Source organism: Eurosta solidaginis, chromosome 4, assembly GCF_040869045.1.
Source record: "Eurosta solidaginis isolate ZX-2024a chromosome 4, ASM4086904v1, whole genome shotgun sequence".
Lineage (NCBI taxonomy): Eukaryota > Metazoa > Arthropoda > Insecta > Diptera > Tephritidae > Eurosta > Eurosta solidaginis.
In genome coordinates, this window is record NC_090322.1 from 639,988 (window position 1) to 660,288 (window position 20,301).

General features: G+C 34.4%; 1 protein-coding gene across 1 annotated transcript in view; it reads left to right on the top strand.

The window, feature by feature from the left end:
- The first annotated feature begins 5,961 nt into the window (after nucleotides 1–5,961).
- Nucleotides 5,962–20,301, top strand: part of para (paralytic) — a 100,010-nt gene continuing 85,670 nt past the window's right edge. The window contains exons 1-4 of the mRNA XM_067779276.1: nucleotides 5,962–6,106; nucleotides 17,130–17,857; nucleotides 19,437–19,530; nucleotides 19,607–19,797. Of these exons, the coding sequence (XP_067635377.1) occupies nucleotides 19,648–19,797 (150 nt within the window). The 5' untranslated portion in view covers nucleotides 5,962–6,106; nucleotides 17,130–17,857; nucleotides 19,437–19,530; nucleotides 19,607–19,647. The remainder of the gene's footprint in view (nucleotides 6,107–17,129; nucleotides 17,858–19,436; nucleotides 19,531–19,606; nucleotides 19,798–20,301) is intronic.

A 20,301-nucleotide genomic window follows, 5' to 3' on the forward strand; every position in this document is an offset into this window, starting at 1 on the left:
AGCGGCATGAACTTCTAGTAACCGTGAGGGGATGTAAGAAATGCGGAATGGGGGTTGCAGGATAAAACGGTTGAGCACTTTTAGTCTTCGTAAGCTTTACATAATAATTTGGGGAAACATGGTGAAAAGCAAGACGTACCGAATTAACATAATTTGGGCATGGTGAATCGCAAGACGCCTTATCGTGCGTGCAAAAGGACGCATGGCTTGATGTACCTTATTATGCCTTTTTTTAAAAACCTCTTAAAAAGAATTATGTTATTCTTGTATGTATGTATGTTATTCTTGTAATATGTACCTGGAGCGGCGTGCCAACGTAGCAGCGACATCTTTCGGTTAAAATAATTCATTTGGGACCACATTTAAAAGTGCATCCACCACACACCACATTTGAATAGCATGGACAAGAATTCAAGCTCAGCAAAAAAATGATTTGGTGAACTTGGCAAACACGAAAAATAGTGGTAAACTTCTCTAATTTGTCTTCTGGCTTCTGGGCTAAATTACGCTTACGCGGGGCCCTCTGTTATAAATATGTTATTACCTATGTTGTTCGAACAATGTTAAGCCAATGCTATTTCTCGACAGGTGGCGCAATATCAATTTGTTATGAACAGTTTCGAAGCTAAGGCATTTCTTTCCATACAACAAATAACAAAATTCTTTCTTTCTTGTATTTTGCCGCCAGATGGCAAGATGCTGGCAGAAAGGCGCGGGAGGGGATAGCAGAAGCAAATGAATCCAATTCCCAAGGAATTTTTGTTTAGAATTGGGTTGATTATAATTAGAAGAAGTTAGAGTGTCCCATTTTCAGCCAATATTTTTTCTCATTCTTAAACGAATGTTTTTAGAAAATAAAAAAAATTTAAATCGGTATAAATACTGTAGGTTCGGACGAGAAGCTCGGTCAAACTCTCCCAACGTGAAATTATTATGATAATTAATTGTTAAATTGAGGCAACTTTCGAAAATCTGTATATAATGGCATGCATGTATGTTTAAAAATTATGAAGAATTTTTAATTCCGTTATCCTTTTTATAAAGGAAGGCTGGAGGTATAAGTGCGTGAGTTCCAGTCCCCCCGCTTTCTGACCTCCGTCTGACTTTGAAAGTAGACCCCAACAGGGTTGCCGGGGGATTGGTTATTGGACGATCGAATGCAGTTAGCTTGACTTGACGGTGACTTTGAAGCTTTCGATGTATTCGCCTCTGAAAAGTTGCTATGCTTAATGCGTCTGCTCCCAACAACCTTTTAAACTATTTGCACAATTAGATGACCTACAGTGTCAAGCCGTTGTTACCCATAAATCGGAGACAAAAAGTTTCCGAAATTCTTGTTTCCAATAAAATGAAAAAAGAAAACACCTTCAAAATACGTTTTCTTCGGGTACATAGCACAATTCAACATATATCGGTTCGTTTGATCCTGAAAAAGGTACAGAAGGCGAGGACAGCGGCAAGGGGGCGCTGATTGGTCGCCCGAAGGACGACCATTGTTAAAAGCAAAATGTCTCAATGAAGTATATTCTATGTGTCTTTATTCGGCCTTCCTATACCTCTTCTTTCTTCGTTCCCTCACTTCACTTTCCCCATACCTGTCTCTTGCTCTCGGCCTTTGCTCCATCCTTGATCTCACCCTCATTATCTTCTTATACCCTCTCCCTCTTAACACCTTACACCCTTCGTTTCTTTCTCTTCCCCATACAACAACCGTATCCTCTCACTCTCACTATCTACATTCATTTCGCCTTTTCTTTCTTCCCTTCCCCCTAACTACTAGTCGCTATTTTCCTCACCCTCTCCCTCTATCACACCCTCCACACGTATTTCGTCATTTTCTTATCACTTTTTCTTTTTTCTACTCTCTCTTTACCAATCCCTTTTGCTATTATCCTCACCCTTTCCCTCCATAACCCCCTTCCTTTTCTTTAGCACCCGGCCCTTGTTTTCTACCCATATTTTAGAATAGGCGTATTTGTATGTTTTGACTTATCGTGTGAACTATGAAAGAGGAAACAGCAACCAAACAGCTGACTTTGAAGGAAGGCATTCCCGTTACTGGAAACCGTACAAGGATTTGTATATTTTTGGAATAAATGTTAAGTTGGTTTCATTAAACAGGTGTATCTCTCACTAAAATTTGTATATAAAATATATGTAGTTACATGCATACACATGCGCAGTTACCATTGTCCATTGTTGGTATTTGCATCTACATACATACATACATACATTTATGTGTATTGTACATTTGTCATTGATAAGTAAACAAAGAAAAATAAACAACAAAAGCTAGACATGTAACATTTGTCGACATACATACATACATACCTACATATGATGTGTGATGTCATCAATGTATAGAAGCTGACATACATACACAACCACACTCTCATTTGTAAATATACATAGCATAGCATAATAATCAAGACATACTTCCGATGAGATCAAGGCCGAGATTCTTATTGAAGATTTGTAGTATGCCGACTTCCCACAAATTGGCAGACCCGAAAGGCATCTGCTAAGGCACATGAGTTTACTGAGAAGCTTTATTTGGCAGAAATACAGTCGGAATGTTTGCCAAACTTTGCCGAGTGTGCTTAAGGTTCCACAGTCTTTGGAAGTATGCTATATGGGGGAATACAGAATGCAAGTATTAGAGTAGACAATAGCTGGGCGTAGTGCTCTAAATTTTTTATTCCACTACTAAAAAATCTTCAGTGGTGAAGATGTTTTACTATCACTATAAAATTTAGTGGTAGTGGACAACATTTTTTGATTTTCAATCACTGGACGAACTGTAGTTAACTTACTTCGTAGTCAAGCCTTAAACTGACGACAGAGCGGAATCGAGAAGCGTTGCTATAATATGAAAATAGAAAGCTATGAAAATGATTTCTTATGGAAAATTATAAATGTTGTCACAGTGCCAGACATGTTTCAAGCTTGTAAAATATATGAAAATAAAAATTGCTTCTCGCCTAGCATAGCATATAGCCAGATCTAGAAAAGTAGCAGCTTTTTCAAAGAATATATAAATATGTAAAACGTCACACGTTGGTTTATTGGGCGATTTTTGGTTCTGGAAGATTTTTTTCGTCAACTCATGTAAACAGCGCTTTGCATTGCTTATTATTCAAATACGCGACTCATTTCAAACCGATTTACATGCTAACTTTGTATTTTTGGGGACAGTCGCACTTGGATACCAGATAAGCTACAAATTACACTGTCGCCAGTTTTGATGGAAGTTTTGCTGTTTTGTATGTCGACATTTAATTGTTACCAACGTAACGCCATTTATAAATAATGAAATTACCTGAATATAATAGTGGCGTTCGATAAAAAAAAAAAATATTGGCCGATTGCAGTTGCGCCAGTTGCGATTGCAGCAGAATATTCGCGTGTCAGTGATTGTCGTGTGCCCTAAAGTTAAAGTGGCACACACAAATAAATATCTCAACCCAGCCCAACTCGTTAAAATAACTGTATGTCGAGCATTCCATGGAAAATCGTACATTTTCGAAATACTTTCCTTAATCATTTTCAATGCTGATATATTTAAAGCATATCACAAATCAAAGTATCGAGGATGGAGAAATTAAAATTAGTTTCAACTGAAAAAATAATAATAATTTGCAAGAAAAAGAACAAAAAAATACAAAGAAAAAAGATTCAAAACTCAAATAAGCACTAGCCCAAGATTCCTTCGCAACCATCCCGGGAGTAAATCTTGATGTTTAAACCATGCTTTAGATAACCACAGCATCAATTTTTCTATATAGGATATGAGAAAATCAAAATTTAAAAACTCAACTTCGTAATTTTATTTTTTTTGTTACTTTAACAAACTTTGGCAGAAGCATTAGCAAATGTAGTTTTTGTGATTTTCCAAATATTATAAGATTGTTTAAATTTTATCTGACCTTTATCTAGCTTGCTTTGGTTTTTTCGCACACAAACACATACAAACATTTCAAAAGTAGATTTATATTTTGACACGCACTATACAATTTTAGTGCACTAGTAAGTTTTTCCGAAAATGTTTTAGTTTGTATTTAGTTAAGGTTGAAAACTCTAAAAATGCGTACGATTTTTCCCCTACCGTTCCCCTAAGCGTGGAATGCTCCATATGTGCTCGATAAAAAAAATGTTAAAATTATTGTAACTTATTATTGTACTTTAAAGTCCGATTTAGACAACGACGTTGAAATCGAAGGATTGTCGCTACATTTGACACAACACAGCATTCATAAAACACAGTTTCTATCACTCAAATGAGGGAAACATGTTTTCAACGAATCACTAATCAGTTGTGTGTTCTGAATGCGCCCAATGTAAATACAGAAAGAGAGGCTTAAGGTTTAGAAAACCCATTATCGGTCACACTTAATCAATGAGACTATATGTGTGTATATACATATGTATATATGTATATTTATTCAGTAATCAATAAAATATAGTATTTCTATTTGTTTTCTCTATCTAAACTATTGTGATTTCAAATATTTGGAAATAAAATGTAAAAAATCTGTAGTTATTGTGAAAAAAATAAAATAAAAAAATATTTAATATAACAAATTTTTCCAAATTATTAAATAAATTATAAATTAAAAATTGCTTCAAATAAATGTTTTCATACATTTAAAGCAATAAGGGTAATCTCCGCTTAAAAAACTCATACAAATAGACAACATTGGTTAATTCGTTGTAGCTCTATAAATAGAACAAAAGCAACAACACCAAGTTTCTTTGAAACCGCCTTACCAACGCATAACTTTGCCACATAATGCCATACGAAGTATGGACTGTGAATAAAGAAAATATGCAAAAGAAGGCAATTGGGATAAGGTTTACAACATCTAAGGCATGGCTTGGCTGAATGCGTTTGTAACACTTCAACCATCGTAGGAGTGCGGGTTCAAATCCCACTCCCGGGAGAAAAGGCTTTGAAGAGGTTTACAAGGTGTAATCGAAACAACTGTCGCCTTGTCCGTCCTGATGTCACGTTGTTTAAATTTGTCTCAATTATTAAAAAAATATGCTGTTCTCCTGGTAGTTGACTTTAAAGTTACGTATACGTAATGGCACCCCACGTTTTCCGCACAAAATGGCACATTAATAACATAGAACGAGCACTTTTATTTAATAACATGTTTTTATTTTACATACTATATATGTACATACATACATACGTATGTATGTACGTATATCCATGTTCCCACTTGTGGTAAATAGCAGCTTTTTGTATCGATTTGACTTTCAACTTTGAACAGCGCGCTGTCATGAACTGCCACAACATTGCCTTTTGAACGATTGAAGATTATGAATGGAAGCGTTTAAACAACCAATGTGTTCGTTGTTCGTTATGCGTTGCGACTTTCGCATAGTCCCTTTTGTGCTTATTGAAGTGAATTTACAGTATTTGTGCACATCTTGGGTTCCTTTCCCCTTGCAGCTTCAAAATCTTCTAAAACTGAAGCAAGCCAAGTATGTTTGATGACTTTGCTATCTGACGTCTCTACAATTGACTGTCAAAGTTTAACGAAAATATGTCAACGTTTCGTTAAGTATATAACGAAACATAAAACGAAGTGCTTCGTTACATGTTCGGGTGTCCTAATGACCGAGTGTTGTAGCCGTAAATAGGTTGGTGCAGTTAAATGCTGATGACAACGGGTAGGGTCAATGTGTGGCCAAAAAATACAAATGCTGTGTTGTTTGTAAGCAGATTGTGAGGTAGGGCGGGATACGTGCGGTTCATACTGAAAAACATGTGGAGTATGGCGTGCGACATGCAAAGGCCTTTGTCGGGCGCCAATATATTTCTTCGTTAAAATTTCAAACACACACAAACTGACTGCACATTTCATATGGCTAACTTAACGAAAAACGGACTTCGAAGGTATTCACCATCAATTCACGACGACAGTTTAAGCGAACAACGGAGACGAACGGATATCGGGTAAAGGCAGCGCTTGCAAAACTTACTAACTGCTCACTTCCCTAAGTCAATATATTAAAAAATATACTATAAGGACTTATTTCAAACTGATTAAAAAAGTATATTTTAGTTATTCTAAATACTATAAACATACAATGATCGGTTTGTATTGAATATAAACCTCCACCTGCAATAGGAAAATGATAATTTAAAGTGTTTTATAGAAAAAAATATATAAAAGTTATGTAAAAAATACCAATGTGCATGCGAATAATATTATAAGGGAAGTGTCTGGTGTGTTTGAAAGTTATTTTAGTTCCAAATTTATCATCAGTAAATGGAAAAAAGGATAAAATTGTGAAAAAATTACATGAAAAATTTTACTTTCGATTTTTTCTATCTGGTGTTATGTATCTGGCAAATAAATGTGAGTGCAAACGTAACGAGTGAGCCGAAGAAAAGGCTACGATGGTAGTCTGTTCGTGCTGGCACAAGGATACGGCATTGGACTGTGGGATATTTTGAAGTTTCTTGTGATGAAATAAAAAAAATTAAAAAAGAGAATTTGAAGCTTAACTAAGATTGCTGGAGTATTGACAAAAACGTGTTTGAATTTTTTTTTAAACTTGAATGCAATAGTAATCCCCGTCACCATTTGAAACTTCTTTTCATTGATGGTCATATACACAGCAGAAGATATGCAGCATTATCAAGAAAATACTCTTAAAAGCATTCAAGGAAAAGTTCGCTGGAATTTTAAAAGCAGGAATTTGGAAAAATTTTTATTTTTACTCGATAGTTTCACTCTGTTTTTAGAAGTTCTAAGCCATTATCGCTTATTTGAAGTTTGATTAATCAATTTAGCGATTAGTTATATTTTGATTAAAAAAATTAAGTTTACTCGAGCAATCAGTTTTTTTACTAATAAAAAATCAAGGTAACTGAGTAAACGCTGTTTAAACAAAGTGATTGATCACATTTCTTGAATCTTCTACAATTACCTATCGGCGTTCAGCAATCCTTGAAAAATATGTAGATATTAGTAAGTACCTTGATTTCTTATTAGTCAAAAAACTGATTACTCGATTAAACTAACTTTTGTTGTTTTTTTTTTTTTAAATATTTTAACAGCCAACTTAACATATAAGTATCAACGAAAAATGCGAAATTTTTGATTAGATATTAGACTGGGTCGATTTATTAACCGATATCGCGCCATTGATTTTTCGATAGGATTTGGGCTCAGGAAAAAAAAGTTCCACTATGCATAACCAAAAAATAATTTCCGAGCGTGCGAAAAAAAATGTCACCAACGTTTTTACAACAGCTTTTTGAAAAAAAAAAATATTTTTTTGGGTTTTGGGGAGTGTTTTGGTCGAAAAATTGACCCTTTGGCCATTTTTTTTTTGCAGGCTCGAAAATCATTTTTTGGGTATGCGTAGTGGAACTTTTTTTCCTGAGCCCAAATCCTATCGAAAAATCGATGGCGCGATAGCGGTTAACTTTCGTCCATACAAATCGACCCAGGTTAATGTATATTCAAAATTCTCAAGTAAAGTTTGATATTTGCTAAACGAAATCGGAATTAGTAAAGCAATCGATTAATTTGGCAATTGATTAATCAACTAACTTCATCAATCGAATAAAAGCGCAGGCCTGTTTTTTACACAACTATTTTGTTTTCGAATGACATACATAAATGGAAGGATAAATTCTGGGGCACCTAAGCAACATACTAGTTTTTTAGGTTAACAACCAGTACCGTAATGAAGGATATGGCATATTTAAAATTTGTTTCGATTTCGTACACAATTTTTTTCTCTTTGTAGAGTTATTTCATTTATGGAGCAAATAGTTTCAAAGTAATCCACTGTGCGCCGAGTACCATAGAAAAAATATGCTATGCTGTGCGTGTCCTCCTTTAAATACGAATAGAACTTATTTGTATGTATAAGTTTCATGATGGTGTTATATGAATTTTTTGTATTGGATTATGTGTTTGTGTGCCTTTAGAAGGCAATTTTGTTAGCAGTCAAAAGAAAGCAGCGCAGGCCATTTAGTTTCGTAAAAGGCAAAAATGTTATATATATAAGATGAAGGGTGAAATTTATACTGCTGGAATATATGTTTCTACATTACTCGAATGCAATCTTAAATACTCAAATAATTATATTTTCTTTTAAAGTATGAAAACGTTGAATAGAGGTTAAACAAATATCTTTTTTGGTAATTTCACCACAATTCAGAAATATATGTATTTTTATGTATTAAGGTGCCCGTCATTTATTGAGTTGCCCTTCTACGACACGTCACCTCAATTTTTAGTTCACAACTAAAATGAGTTAGCAAACTTAAAAAAGTGCTAATTTTTGAATGATGTTCTAAGAACGACCCGTTAGGTGAACCAAAAGCATCTATACGACAGTACCCGTTAATGCATGGAGTGGATCCGTCCGACAGCACCCGTGGGGGTACAAAGGAATCTGGCCGACAATATCCGAAGGGATACAAAGAGGACATGTCGAAGAGAAGAAAAAGTATCTATAGGCGTAAACAGCTACGCTTGGTCTTGCCATAGGACATGCTCAAACAAAAGGAACCACTCCGACCCATATGAATAGAAATAAAAAATGTTTCTTTAAATTTTAAATTGCCAAGAATGACACGCACATATATATTCTTATAGGAAAGGGAACGCTATTCGGAAGAGGTCTTTGTTTCATTCTTAATGAATTCACTCATTCATAAGTTATGCTACTACATGAAATCTGAACATTTGACGTAATGCGATTTTGTAAGTTGTTCAACTTTAACTTCACATAATTTTTGAATGATGGAATTTATCAGTGGACTTTTCAGAAGAGCACATCTACAATGTGTTTAAAAACGTGCACCCTAATGTATCTATATATGTATATGTACGTATAGCGTATTGTCAGCTACATATTTGAAACACATATATAATATATGCTACTTTGCTGATTCATTACTTTGTCGAACCAATGTACAATTGGGTTTTGCTGTCGTCCTTTCTTACTTGGACTGACACAATTGGTGTCGTAGTTGCCATTGATGTCGTAGTTGGCACTGCTGTTGCTACCGCTGAGGCGGATAGTTGGTTAAAAGCTGCCGCAGTGTACTTAACACGTATTGTCTATATACATACATATATAATAATTAGAAAATGATTAATGGTTATTATATTTCAAAAGCAGTGCTAGTACTAATCAAGTTATTCAAAGAAATGCGATCATTAGTTCTTGTGCCAACTTCACAGACTTGAGTTATGACTCCGGTAAAAAAAATAAAACTAGAGAATATATAATATGTTTGTTTTTTGCTTAGCAGTACGCAATTGAATATCATGCACACGTCAAAAATGCAGTTACATTTTAATATGACGACTCTCGGTTTGTGTGCTACATGGCGTATACGTGACTTATGAAAATCGATACTTGTGTAGCTGATTGAATATTTCAGTTGTTGTGGTTTTTATTAAGGGTCCTTTTGGATCCTAATAATGAAACTTATAAGTATAAATATCAAATGAGTATTAATATAAAGGAAACGCTAATAAATGTTATAGTAAAATAACATATCCCAGCAGTATAAAAATACATAGCAATACATACCCAGTAAGACTAACTAAATAATATAACTAAATTAAGTTTTCAGAGTTTAGGCAAAATTCGAAGTTTGTTTATTAAAACGATTTGGGATTTTTAGAATTTCTCTCTGTGGCTCGAAGTCATAACGGTGCTTTACATCGACTAATTTAGCTCATACGTTTTTATTATTCTATTATTATTAGAAAAGTTAAACGGAGCCGCCCCTCTCCATTGGTTCGCCAAGCTCTCCAAGTGTATTTCTGTTGTATAACAACATTGAAATTGCAAATTTTTGTTTTTTCAAGTACGCTTTAGGGTTTTTGTAAACAAAAATTATGTTTATAGGGAAGATAAATTTTGAAGTTCACATGAGAAAACAGCCCTCTATTTAATATTTTACAATATGCAATGAAAGACAATTTGTATGGAACTAAAGAAAAACCATTTAAATAAAAAAAGATTTTATAAAATCTTATAAGCATGTAAAAGATGCGCTGCGGTCCATGAGTCCCAAAAGTGACTATAGTAAAAAAAGGGACTAGTCCTACTTCATACGAAATTGGGGTTCAAAGAAGGTATCTTCACATGCTCGAACAAAAGAGAAGAGTTCATCCCAGATAAAGATATTTAAGGTGGTATTAGTCAGATTGTGTGGCCTCAAACCCGGTACTACGGACATGTTGCTAAGGCACTCTAGCTTCTATGACACCTACATGTGGATTTTAGCGTTTAAATGCTCTTTGAGGGTGAAGTTGAGCTGTAGTAATTCGTGCACTAAGCTATCATGAACATTATGCATGTCGGCCGCTGTAGTATGGATGTGGCGTACTCACCTATCACACCGAAGGTCCTGTTTCCAAGTCCGGTCACCAGTCCGTTGTTTCAAGTGGGGTCACCTCTAAGCAGTGTGTTTCTGACAGTAAAGTTTCTCATTGGCCTCGCAGATGTTTTTCGTAGTCGGCATAACACTTGGGACCTACATTTCAACAATTTCTAGGAACAATTGAAATGAAACAAGTAAGGAAGGTTAAGTTCGGGTGTAACCGAACATTACATACACAGTTGAGAGCTTTGGAGACAAAATAAGAGAAAATCACCATGTAGGAAAATGAACCTAGGGTAACCCTGGAATGTGTTTGTATGACATGTGTATTAAATGAAAGGTATTAAAGAATATTTTAAGAGGGAGTGGGCCATAGTTCTATAGGTGGATGCCATTTAGGGATATCGTCATAAAGGTGGACCAGGGGTGACACTAGAATTTGTTTGTACGATATGGGTATCAAATGAAAGGTGTTAATGAGTATTTTTAAAGGGAGTGGGCATTAATTCTACAGGTGGACGCCTTTTCGAGATATCGCCATAAAGGTGAACCAGGAGTGACTCTAGAATGCGTTTGTACAATATGGGTATCAAACGAAAGGTGTTAATGAGTATTTCAAAAGGGCGTGGGGTTTAGTTCTACAGGTGGACGCCTTTTCGAGATAGCGCCATAAAGGTGGACCAGGGGTGACTCTAGAATGTGTTTGTACGATATGGGTATCAAATTAAAGGTATTAATGAAGTTTTAAGGGGTGGTAGTTGTATAGGTGGTCGCCTTTTCGAGATATCGCCATAAAGGTGGACCAGGGGTGACTCTAGAATGCGTTTGTACAATATGGGTATCAAACGAAAGGTATTAATGAGTATTTTAAAAGGGCGTGGGGCTTAGTTCTATGGGTGGACGCCTTTTCGAGATATCGCCATAAAGGCGGACCAGGGGTATTAATGAGTATTTTACAAGGGCGTGGGGGTTAGTTCTATGGGTGGACGCCTTTTCGAGATATCGCCATAAAGGCGGACCAGGGGTGACTCTAGAATGTGTTTTGTACGATATGGGTATCAGATTAAAGGTATTAATGAGAGTTTTAAAAGGGAGTGGTGGTAGTTGTATAGGTGGTCGCCTTCTCGACATATCGGCATAAAGGTGGACCAGGGGTGACTATAGAATGCGTTTGTACAATATGGGTATCAAACGAAAGGTATTAATGAGTATTTTAAAAAGAAGTGGACCTTAGTTCTATAGGTGGTCGCCTTTTCGAAATATCGCCATAAAGGTGGACCAGGGGTCACTCTAGAATATGTTTGTACGATATGGGTATCAAATGAAAGGTGTTAATGAGACTTTTAAAAGGGAGTGGTGGTAGTTGTATATGTGAAGGCTTTTTCCAGATATCGACCAAAATGTGGACCAGGGTGACCCAGAACATCATCTGTTGGATACCGCTAATTTATTTATATATGTAATACTACGAACAGTACTCCTGCCAAGATTTCAAGGGTTTTTTATTTCGTCCTGTAGAACTTTTTCATTTTCTTCTGCTTAATATGGTATGTGTCACACCCATTTTACAAAGTTTTTTCTAAAGTTATATTTTGCGTCAATAAACTAATTCAAATACCATGTTTCATCCCTTTTTTCGTATTTGGTATAGAATTATGGCATTTTTTCGTTTTTCGTAATTTTCGATATCGAAAAAGTGGGCGTGGTCATAGTCCGGTTTCGGCCATTTTTTATATCAATACAAAGTAAGTTCAGATAAGTACGTGAACTGAGTTTAGTAATGATATATCGATTTTTGCTCAAGTTATCGTGTTAACGGCCGAGCGGAAGGACAGACGGTCGACTGTGTATAAAAACTGGGCGTGGCTTCAACCGATTTCGCCCTTTTTCACAGAAATAAGTTATCGTCCCAGAATCTAAGCCCCTGTCAAATTTCACAAGGATTGGTAATGGCATTAAAAGTATCCTAGACAAATTAAATGAAAAAGGGCGGAGCCACGCCAATTTTGAAATTTTCTTTTATTTTTGCATTTTGTTTCACCATATAATTACTGGAGTTGAATGTTGACATAATTTACTTATATACTGTAAAGATATTAAATTTTTTGTTAAAATTTGACTTTAAAAAAAATTTTTTTTAAAAGTGGGCGTGGTCGTTCTCCGATTTTGCTAATTTTTATTAAGCATACATATAGTAATAGGAGTAACGTTCCTGCCAAATTTCATCATGATATCTTCAACGACTGCCAAATTACAGCTTGCAAAACTTCTAAATTACCTTCTTTTAAAAGTGGGCGGTGCCACGCCCATTGTCCAAAATTTTACTAATTTTCTATTCTGCGTCATAAGTTCAACTCACCTACCAAGTTTCATCGCTTTTTTCGTCTTTGGTAATGAATTATCACACTTTTTCGGTTTTTCGAAATTTACGATATCGAAAAAGTGGGCGTGGTTATAGTCCGATATTGTTCATTTTAAATAGCGATCTGAGATGAGTGCTCAGGAACCTACATACCAAGATACCTCAAAATTTACTCAAGTTATCGTGTTAACGGACAGACGGACGGACGGACGGACATGGCTCAATCAATTTTTTTTTTTTGATCCTGATGATTTTGATATATGGAAGTCTATATCTATCTCGATTCCTTTATACCTGTACAACCAACCGTTATCCAATCAAAGTTAATACACTCTGTGAGCTCTGCTCAAGTGAGTATAAAAAAGTGTGGAAACCCGTTTAGAGTCACCAAAATCGAAACACCCGAGCTAGAACGTCCGAATATCTTACATCGTTGTTTCCAGTTGACTATAATGAGTACTACACTAACAACACTACTCAAGAAATTCGGATCAACTTTAGTCTCCAAAACCAATAGGCCTTTCCTAAAGTGAAATTTTCTCCTGATTCCGAATATGACTTCCATTTTCCTGTGGCAGATCTAGTTTCCGAGATATCGGCGAAAATATGAATATTCCCATTTTTGCAGAACACTACTTCATATAGGTACGGCAAAAATTTGTATTTTTCATTTTTTCGTTTTAAACTGTTGAATTATACATTACACTAATTCCCATAAAAATTTCTTGCATTCACCTCCCTTAAGTATCTTCAGTAGTTTGGCCACCATGCCAAAAAACGTTCAAAAAATGTTAAAAAAAAACGAAATTTTTTACAAAATTTCAGATTTAACCACTTTAAAATCGGAAAAATTCTATTGACGAAAACAAGTTAGCTCTCCTATGTTGTAGGTAATTTAATTACGAAAAAAATTTAAGCATACCAGTACAACAATCAGACGTGCCGTTGAGACTATAGCCCCTTTAACTTGCAAGCGTCTATCCTACAATTATAGAGAAAATTTTTATTCAAACTACCTTTTTATTTTTTTAAAACGTTTTATTATAGACATATGTTTGCACGTTAAACTGTATTCAATTGAGTAATATGAGTATAAATCAGCAATTCAGTAAAAAACAACAACGATAACAACATTAAATACATACATATATACATCTAAAAAAAGTCAAATCGAGCGATTTTACCGTGGTGGTCAATAGTGAGGGACGTGGGTACTTTTAACTAACCGTTTATAATTTTCTGGGTTTGTCTCCCGTATTATTGTCCAGCAATAATCTCCCATCATTTATTCATTCCAAAAACCTTGGTAACGCTTTTCAAAAATCATGTTAGGTACTGGAAGTATGGCGCGTCCTTACTTAAAGCCTTTACACAATTTTTCTTTAATCCTAATTTGATGTGATGTTCTGGCAGAATAACTCGTTCGGGATTTACTAAAGGCGGGTTTGCGATATTGAAGGCACCTGGTTGGTACTCAGCTCTTGGTGGCCAGTTTTCCTGAATAGAATGGGTTTCTCTAGCACGGCTGTCCCAAAGACAGAGAAAACAGCAATATTTAGTGAAACATCCTTGAAGTCCGAGAATTATAGCTACAACCCGGGATGTATTTCATATACTATTTATTTTAAATTGTACCACCGTAACTGCTTACCTTTAAGGCCGCACATATTTTCCAATTAAATTGTTTATATTGAATGAGCTCAAGTAAATCGGATATGCTTAAATAAGTTTCTTTAGTACTCTCAGAATGTTCCACTAGTATTGACGGTAACAAATTTCCTTTATGGAGTAATGCTGCTTTCAAACTATGCTTTGAACTGTCTATAAACAAGCGCCAATCATCCATTTTATTTTCTAATTTAAGTGCTTCAAATAAACCTTGAACATCATTGCAGTAGCAAATATTTTCACTTTTAGTAAAAAAAGAAGAGAAATTCTTGTGTCTATTTTGAAATTTGGAAGTATGTACTTGTCGGAGGGCCCAGGCTGCCCCATTGCTGCAAACGAGATCCTATAACTTCGCTATCAAATTTCGATGTATCAAGATTTCTTACACGGAAACCGAAATAATGACAGATGCATCTTTGACAGAATTAGTTATTTTCCGAGCTGAGTTTCCGAAAACATAATATCCGCAAATAAAGCAAAAATCATCCGGATTATTTTTACATTTAAAATCTCTTCTGCAACAAGCCATTTCGTAAACACATCTACCGATATAGTAGTAGTACAACAAACAGTAGTGACAATTAAATACTTGATGTTCTTTTAAATTTATTAGACCCTAAGGTAGAGTGACCAAATGAAATTTCTCGCCAATTTTATAAATGTAATACTAATTTTATGATAGACGCTTGCAAGTTAACGGGCCTATAGTCTCAACGGCACGTCCGATTGTTGTACTGGTATGCTTAAAATTTTCGTAGCTAAATTGCCTACAACATAGGAGGGCTAACTTTTTTTCGTCCATAGAATTTTTCCGATTTTAAAGTGGTTAAATCTGAAATTTTGTAAAAAATTTCTTTTTTTCTCAAAATTTTTCCAACGTTTTTTGGCATGGTGGCCAAATTACTGAAGATACTGAAAGGAGGTGAAGGCAAGAAATGTTTATGGGAATTAGCATAATGTATAATTCAACAGTTTAAAACGAAAAAATGAAAACTACAAATTTTTGCTCTACCTACATATATGAAGTAGTGTTCTGCAAAAATGGGAATTTTCATATTTTCGTCGATATCTCGGAAACTAGATCTGCCACAGGAAAATGGAAGTCATATTCGGAATCAGGAGGAAATTTTACTTTAGGAAAGGCCTATTTTATTTTTGGAGATTTTGTTTGCCGAGTAGTGCAATCACTCCTTTATGTATAACTTAGTCCGAGCATCAACAGATTTGCAGAATATTATGAAAATTTCAATGGTCTCAATTAGCTTTTCCATTTGAATAACATCGGAAGAATGCAAATATATATATATATATATATATATATATATATATATATATATATATGTGGGTGGTATTTTTCATGGAAATCAGTTTAAACAAAACAGTTTTTTTAAATATGAAATAATTCATAGACAGAAAATTGCAAACAAACAATTTTAAATATGAGACAATTTTTATCTTCGCAATTTTTCGCATCTTCTAAAAATTCCGAAAAATAAGAAAATAATTTTTTCGTATCCTATGCTTGCAGAAATCATGTGTGCTTGGCTTTTGGCTTTTTGCTGTGTCACCCGGCCGGCGAGAGCGGTACCAAGTAGCGCTCTAGGTGCAAAATTTTGATGAACTTTCTCCTATAACTACTTATCACTGTACCCTGAGCTTAATGATGCAGTCGGGTTTTACTTGGATGTCTTGCATCGAAGATCGGGTTTGTCTTTTTATTACACGTAACGGTTTGCAGGGCAGGTTAGGTTAAACTCCGTGAGGACCTCATATGGACTGAATGAGGGCATAGTTTTACCAGAAGTTTTCTTTTTTTAAGATTGAAATGAGTTCGATGGAAGTTAGACGAAAAATCATACAGAATTTACTAACTTTGATTATTTTCGGACATTGGCATACAAAATTTGTTAGTTTTTTCATGAATCAGTTAATTTGTAATTGGTTTACGTTAGTTAGCTCATGGATTAGTTTATAATAAGACAGTAGGTACAGAGAGAACCTGCGCCCAGCTTCTTTTCTATGGGGTATTTATTGCATAGTTTCGTATATTAATCGTATGTGATGATGTGATTTCATTATCGTTGTCAAAGGCCTTTTTTCTGCTTAAGTTTGCATTTTCTTTTTATATACTTCAGGTGCCCTTGTATTCGATTACACACGTCTGTGTACGTATGTACATATGTATGTTTGTATGTATTTACATTATGTGGGGGTCCAATGTCATTCGAGAGGAGGTATTTACAACAATTTTGATAGATCCATTCGTTCATGTTAGTGCTAAAAAAATAATAATGGAGAACGAAGGCAGAAATTTAAGCTACGAATTGAATTTTTTTTAATTGTTAATAACTAACTGTGAGGTGCAAAATGTGTATTCAAATTATTAACATATCTTTGTAATTAAAAAAGTGGCTGAATGAAAAAGCGTTATTGTATGGGTGATTTAAAAGTTCATTTACTTCGAAAAAAGAAAAGACATGTAAATAACTTCGCTGGAAAAAAATATCGTGTTACATACATATAATACGACTGTGTGATCTAAAAACTCACTTCGCGAAGAAAGAACGGCAACAAGAATGTCGCACAACATCGCTTCAGTTTTTGTGACCTAAATAATAAATTTTTAACTCAATCGCCCTATTAACCATCATATTTTTACTTGTGATTGAAAATGTTTGGAATATTATTAAATCCATAAATGTGGGTTTTTTAATTTGCTTACAGATTAATACAAAAAAGTTTCTGAAGGACTAATTTTGAAGTAAAAAGTGTAAATAAAGCAATTACCAAAGAAAACTGACCCATATATATGTTTGTCTGCTTAAACACAGAGAAATGCAATAAAAAATATGAAAACGTGAAATTGATATTACAAAAGCACAAATTATATATTAAGAAGTGAAAAACAAAAACACGCAAGTAATGAATTTTAGAGTTTTATATGCAGTTTGAAACGATAAAACCCAATCAACGACAGCATATTAAACGTTCGTAGCAGAAGTAGCAACAGCAGTAAAAAATAAATGGAAGCCCCTTTAACGAACGCTTACGTGTCCTTTTAACGTCAACAATCTGCTTAAGTCAACAACAATTAAAATAGCAGCTGCATGTTCCTGTCGCTTATACAATGCCGCCGCCTAGAAATAAAGTGTAACAATTTTTTTTAAAGCATTGTAAAAATTATCAAAAAAAAAAAAAACAAATATTAGTGTAATATTTAGCAAACAAATTCCACATCATAATTAAAATAGTTAACGAGCGAACATCACAACTTAAACTCCTTTCAAGTACAAGAAGTCATCGCTACTTAGTAATAATTCGAGCAACTTCTTGAATCGTTGTTATTAGTCACAGCAAAATACCAGGTACATATAATAAAAACCAAGGCCAGCTTACCCAGATGCAGCGAGTAGAAGTGTCATTTTAAGCAGCCATTTCTCATAAAACAAAAGGTAAGTAAGTACACAATTACGTATGCTATGACTCTTAAAAAATGTATGTATGCAAAATACTCGAACTACTCTTTCAACTCTTGCTAGTCGAAAGGGGAATGCTTGGTATATTATTTATGACAAAACTACTAAATGGATCGATTTCAAGCCGAATTCTTCTGAACAATGTGAGCTTTAGTGTTCTTCTTCTAAAACAACATCGAACGAATTTCAAATTAAACAAACCTTTCCGGCGTTTGTACCAAGATTATAATTTTCACGCAAACACATTTCATAACTCTTCCCTTTTTCTATAAAATTTTGTGCTTTCACCTCTCTTAGTATACATATGCAAGTTTCTTTTCTAATAATTTAAGTATTGCTTGCAGCTGATGATATTTCGTTTGTAGGTGAGCCGTTTTAGATCTCGACGCTTGAATTCCCTATAGTCGCTATCAATATGTTGCCCAGTGTTCGGACTGACTCCTTAAGTAAATTTTTTCTAAACAACTTGTTTGGAATAATTTAGACTTTAGTTTTGTAGAAAAACATATACATAAATATTGGCCAAGTAAAAGAAAAAAACGAAAAACAACAAAAATATGACGTCAGAATGCCCTATCGTCAAAATGATGACGGCATCATCAATCTGGCAACTCCGTATGCACATACTGCAAATATATAATAACTGGAATATTGGTCCTCTACATACATATGTTCATATCATTGACATGGAAATTTTAACAGCACGCTGTCAAAATGTAAACAAGTTATGTACATACATATATGTATGTACTTTGAAACTCTCATTCTCAAAAAACGAATTCACGAAAAGTACTCGTACTCTGAGAAAAAGAACTCGGAAATGTTTCGTTAAGTTAATAGTAACTCGCGAGTTCAGCGCACCACGAAACAGTTAAAAAAGAAGCGAAAATGGTGATAAAAACAAAACTGTTAAAAGTTCAACATGGTAGAAATGTGTAAATGTGTGCGTGTACATAAATTGTTTCACATACATACATATGTACATATGTTGGTATGTACATAAAACATATGTTTGCAAACAAGTGATTGTTATTATTTACTTTCAAATTTTGACAGTTGAGTATAAAAAATAACATCCCCTTCTTACGCTTACTGTTGACATTATAAAGCTGTAATGTAGTAAAGAGTCGGCTTGGATGTTTTGGCGGAAACATTTTAGTGTTAATTACACCAACATTAATTACGCAAAAATTTTGATGTTATGGGAAGAAAATTCTCATCACAGTTTTCACTTTCCACACATGTCTTACATGAATTTGATTATATATTTCCACTTTAAATATGTGAAAATACTAAATAGTATCCAGTGAGAGTTCGAAGATCATATCTCACTACGTTAAAGACTCTGACTGATACTCTTGTTGGTGGGAGTTTGGCTTTTTTCGTTGCCATCGGCAGAAAATGTACACTTAGATTTTATTAACTAAACTCTAATTAGTCAGGATATGATTAATCTGAATAGGATTGATCCAACGATTTATCACACGTCCCTTAAACTTTGTACTAATAGAAGAGTGTTACTAATTTATTTTGTACCTACAATGCAATCTATTAGTTTCAGATTTACTAAAGCGGGGGGTACTACTTAAAAATGGCGCCTCGGATATAGCTGTTATTCCATGCTAAATCGCGACATTAATGTGCCTCATGTAAGAATTTTTCTGCAACTCAAATCCACTTTTATATAACTTTATTACAACATTTTTTATTTTATTATTATTATAGGCCTTGGAAATCTGAGGCTTCCATCGCTGGCCGTATAGACAATGACAGAAGATTCCGACTCGATCTCTGAGGAAGAACGTAGCTTGTTCCGTCCCTTTACCCGCGAATCGTTGATTCAAATTGAAAAGCGCATTGCCCTTGAATATGAAAAACAGAAGGAATTCGAAAGAAAGAGAGCCGAGGGAGAGGTGGTAAATATTTTAATTTCACTTTTAGATTATCGTACTTTATAAACATGAATAACTTTGTTGTATATCTGACTTTAGTAGTAAACTATTCAAAACAAAAATAATAGGTACATATGTACATACATATTTACTTCTGGACTTAAAGTAACAACAATGAGCATACTAATCAGTGACTAATCAAGTCTGTAAATAACTAGTATGCTCGTCACTTTTGAAGATATGATATATCTAAGTATAATTGAAATTCCTCTGATAATCATACCGGAAATACCTATCTTATTTCATCACATTAAATTTCTTCATTAAGTTACTTAAAACTCTTAACATGTACACATGTACCCAATAGCGTTTACAATTTTCGTACATTTATATTTTTGTTATGTCATCTATAGGCCATTCATGTTTCGCGTCTCTTCTCTTTTCCATCCACTAAACAAATCATTCATTTAATATAAAAAGGATCATAACATCATTTGTATAAAAATGCAGAAGCTTCAACTTTACGTC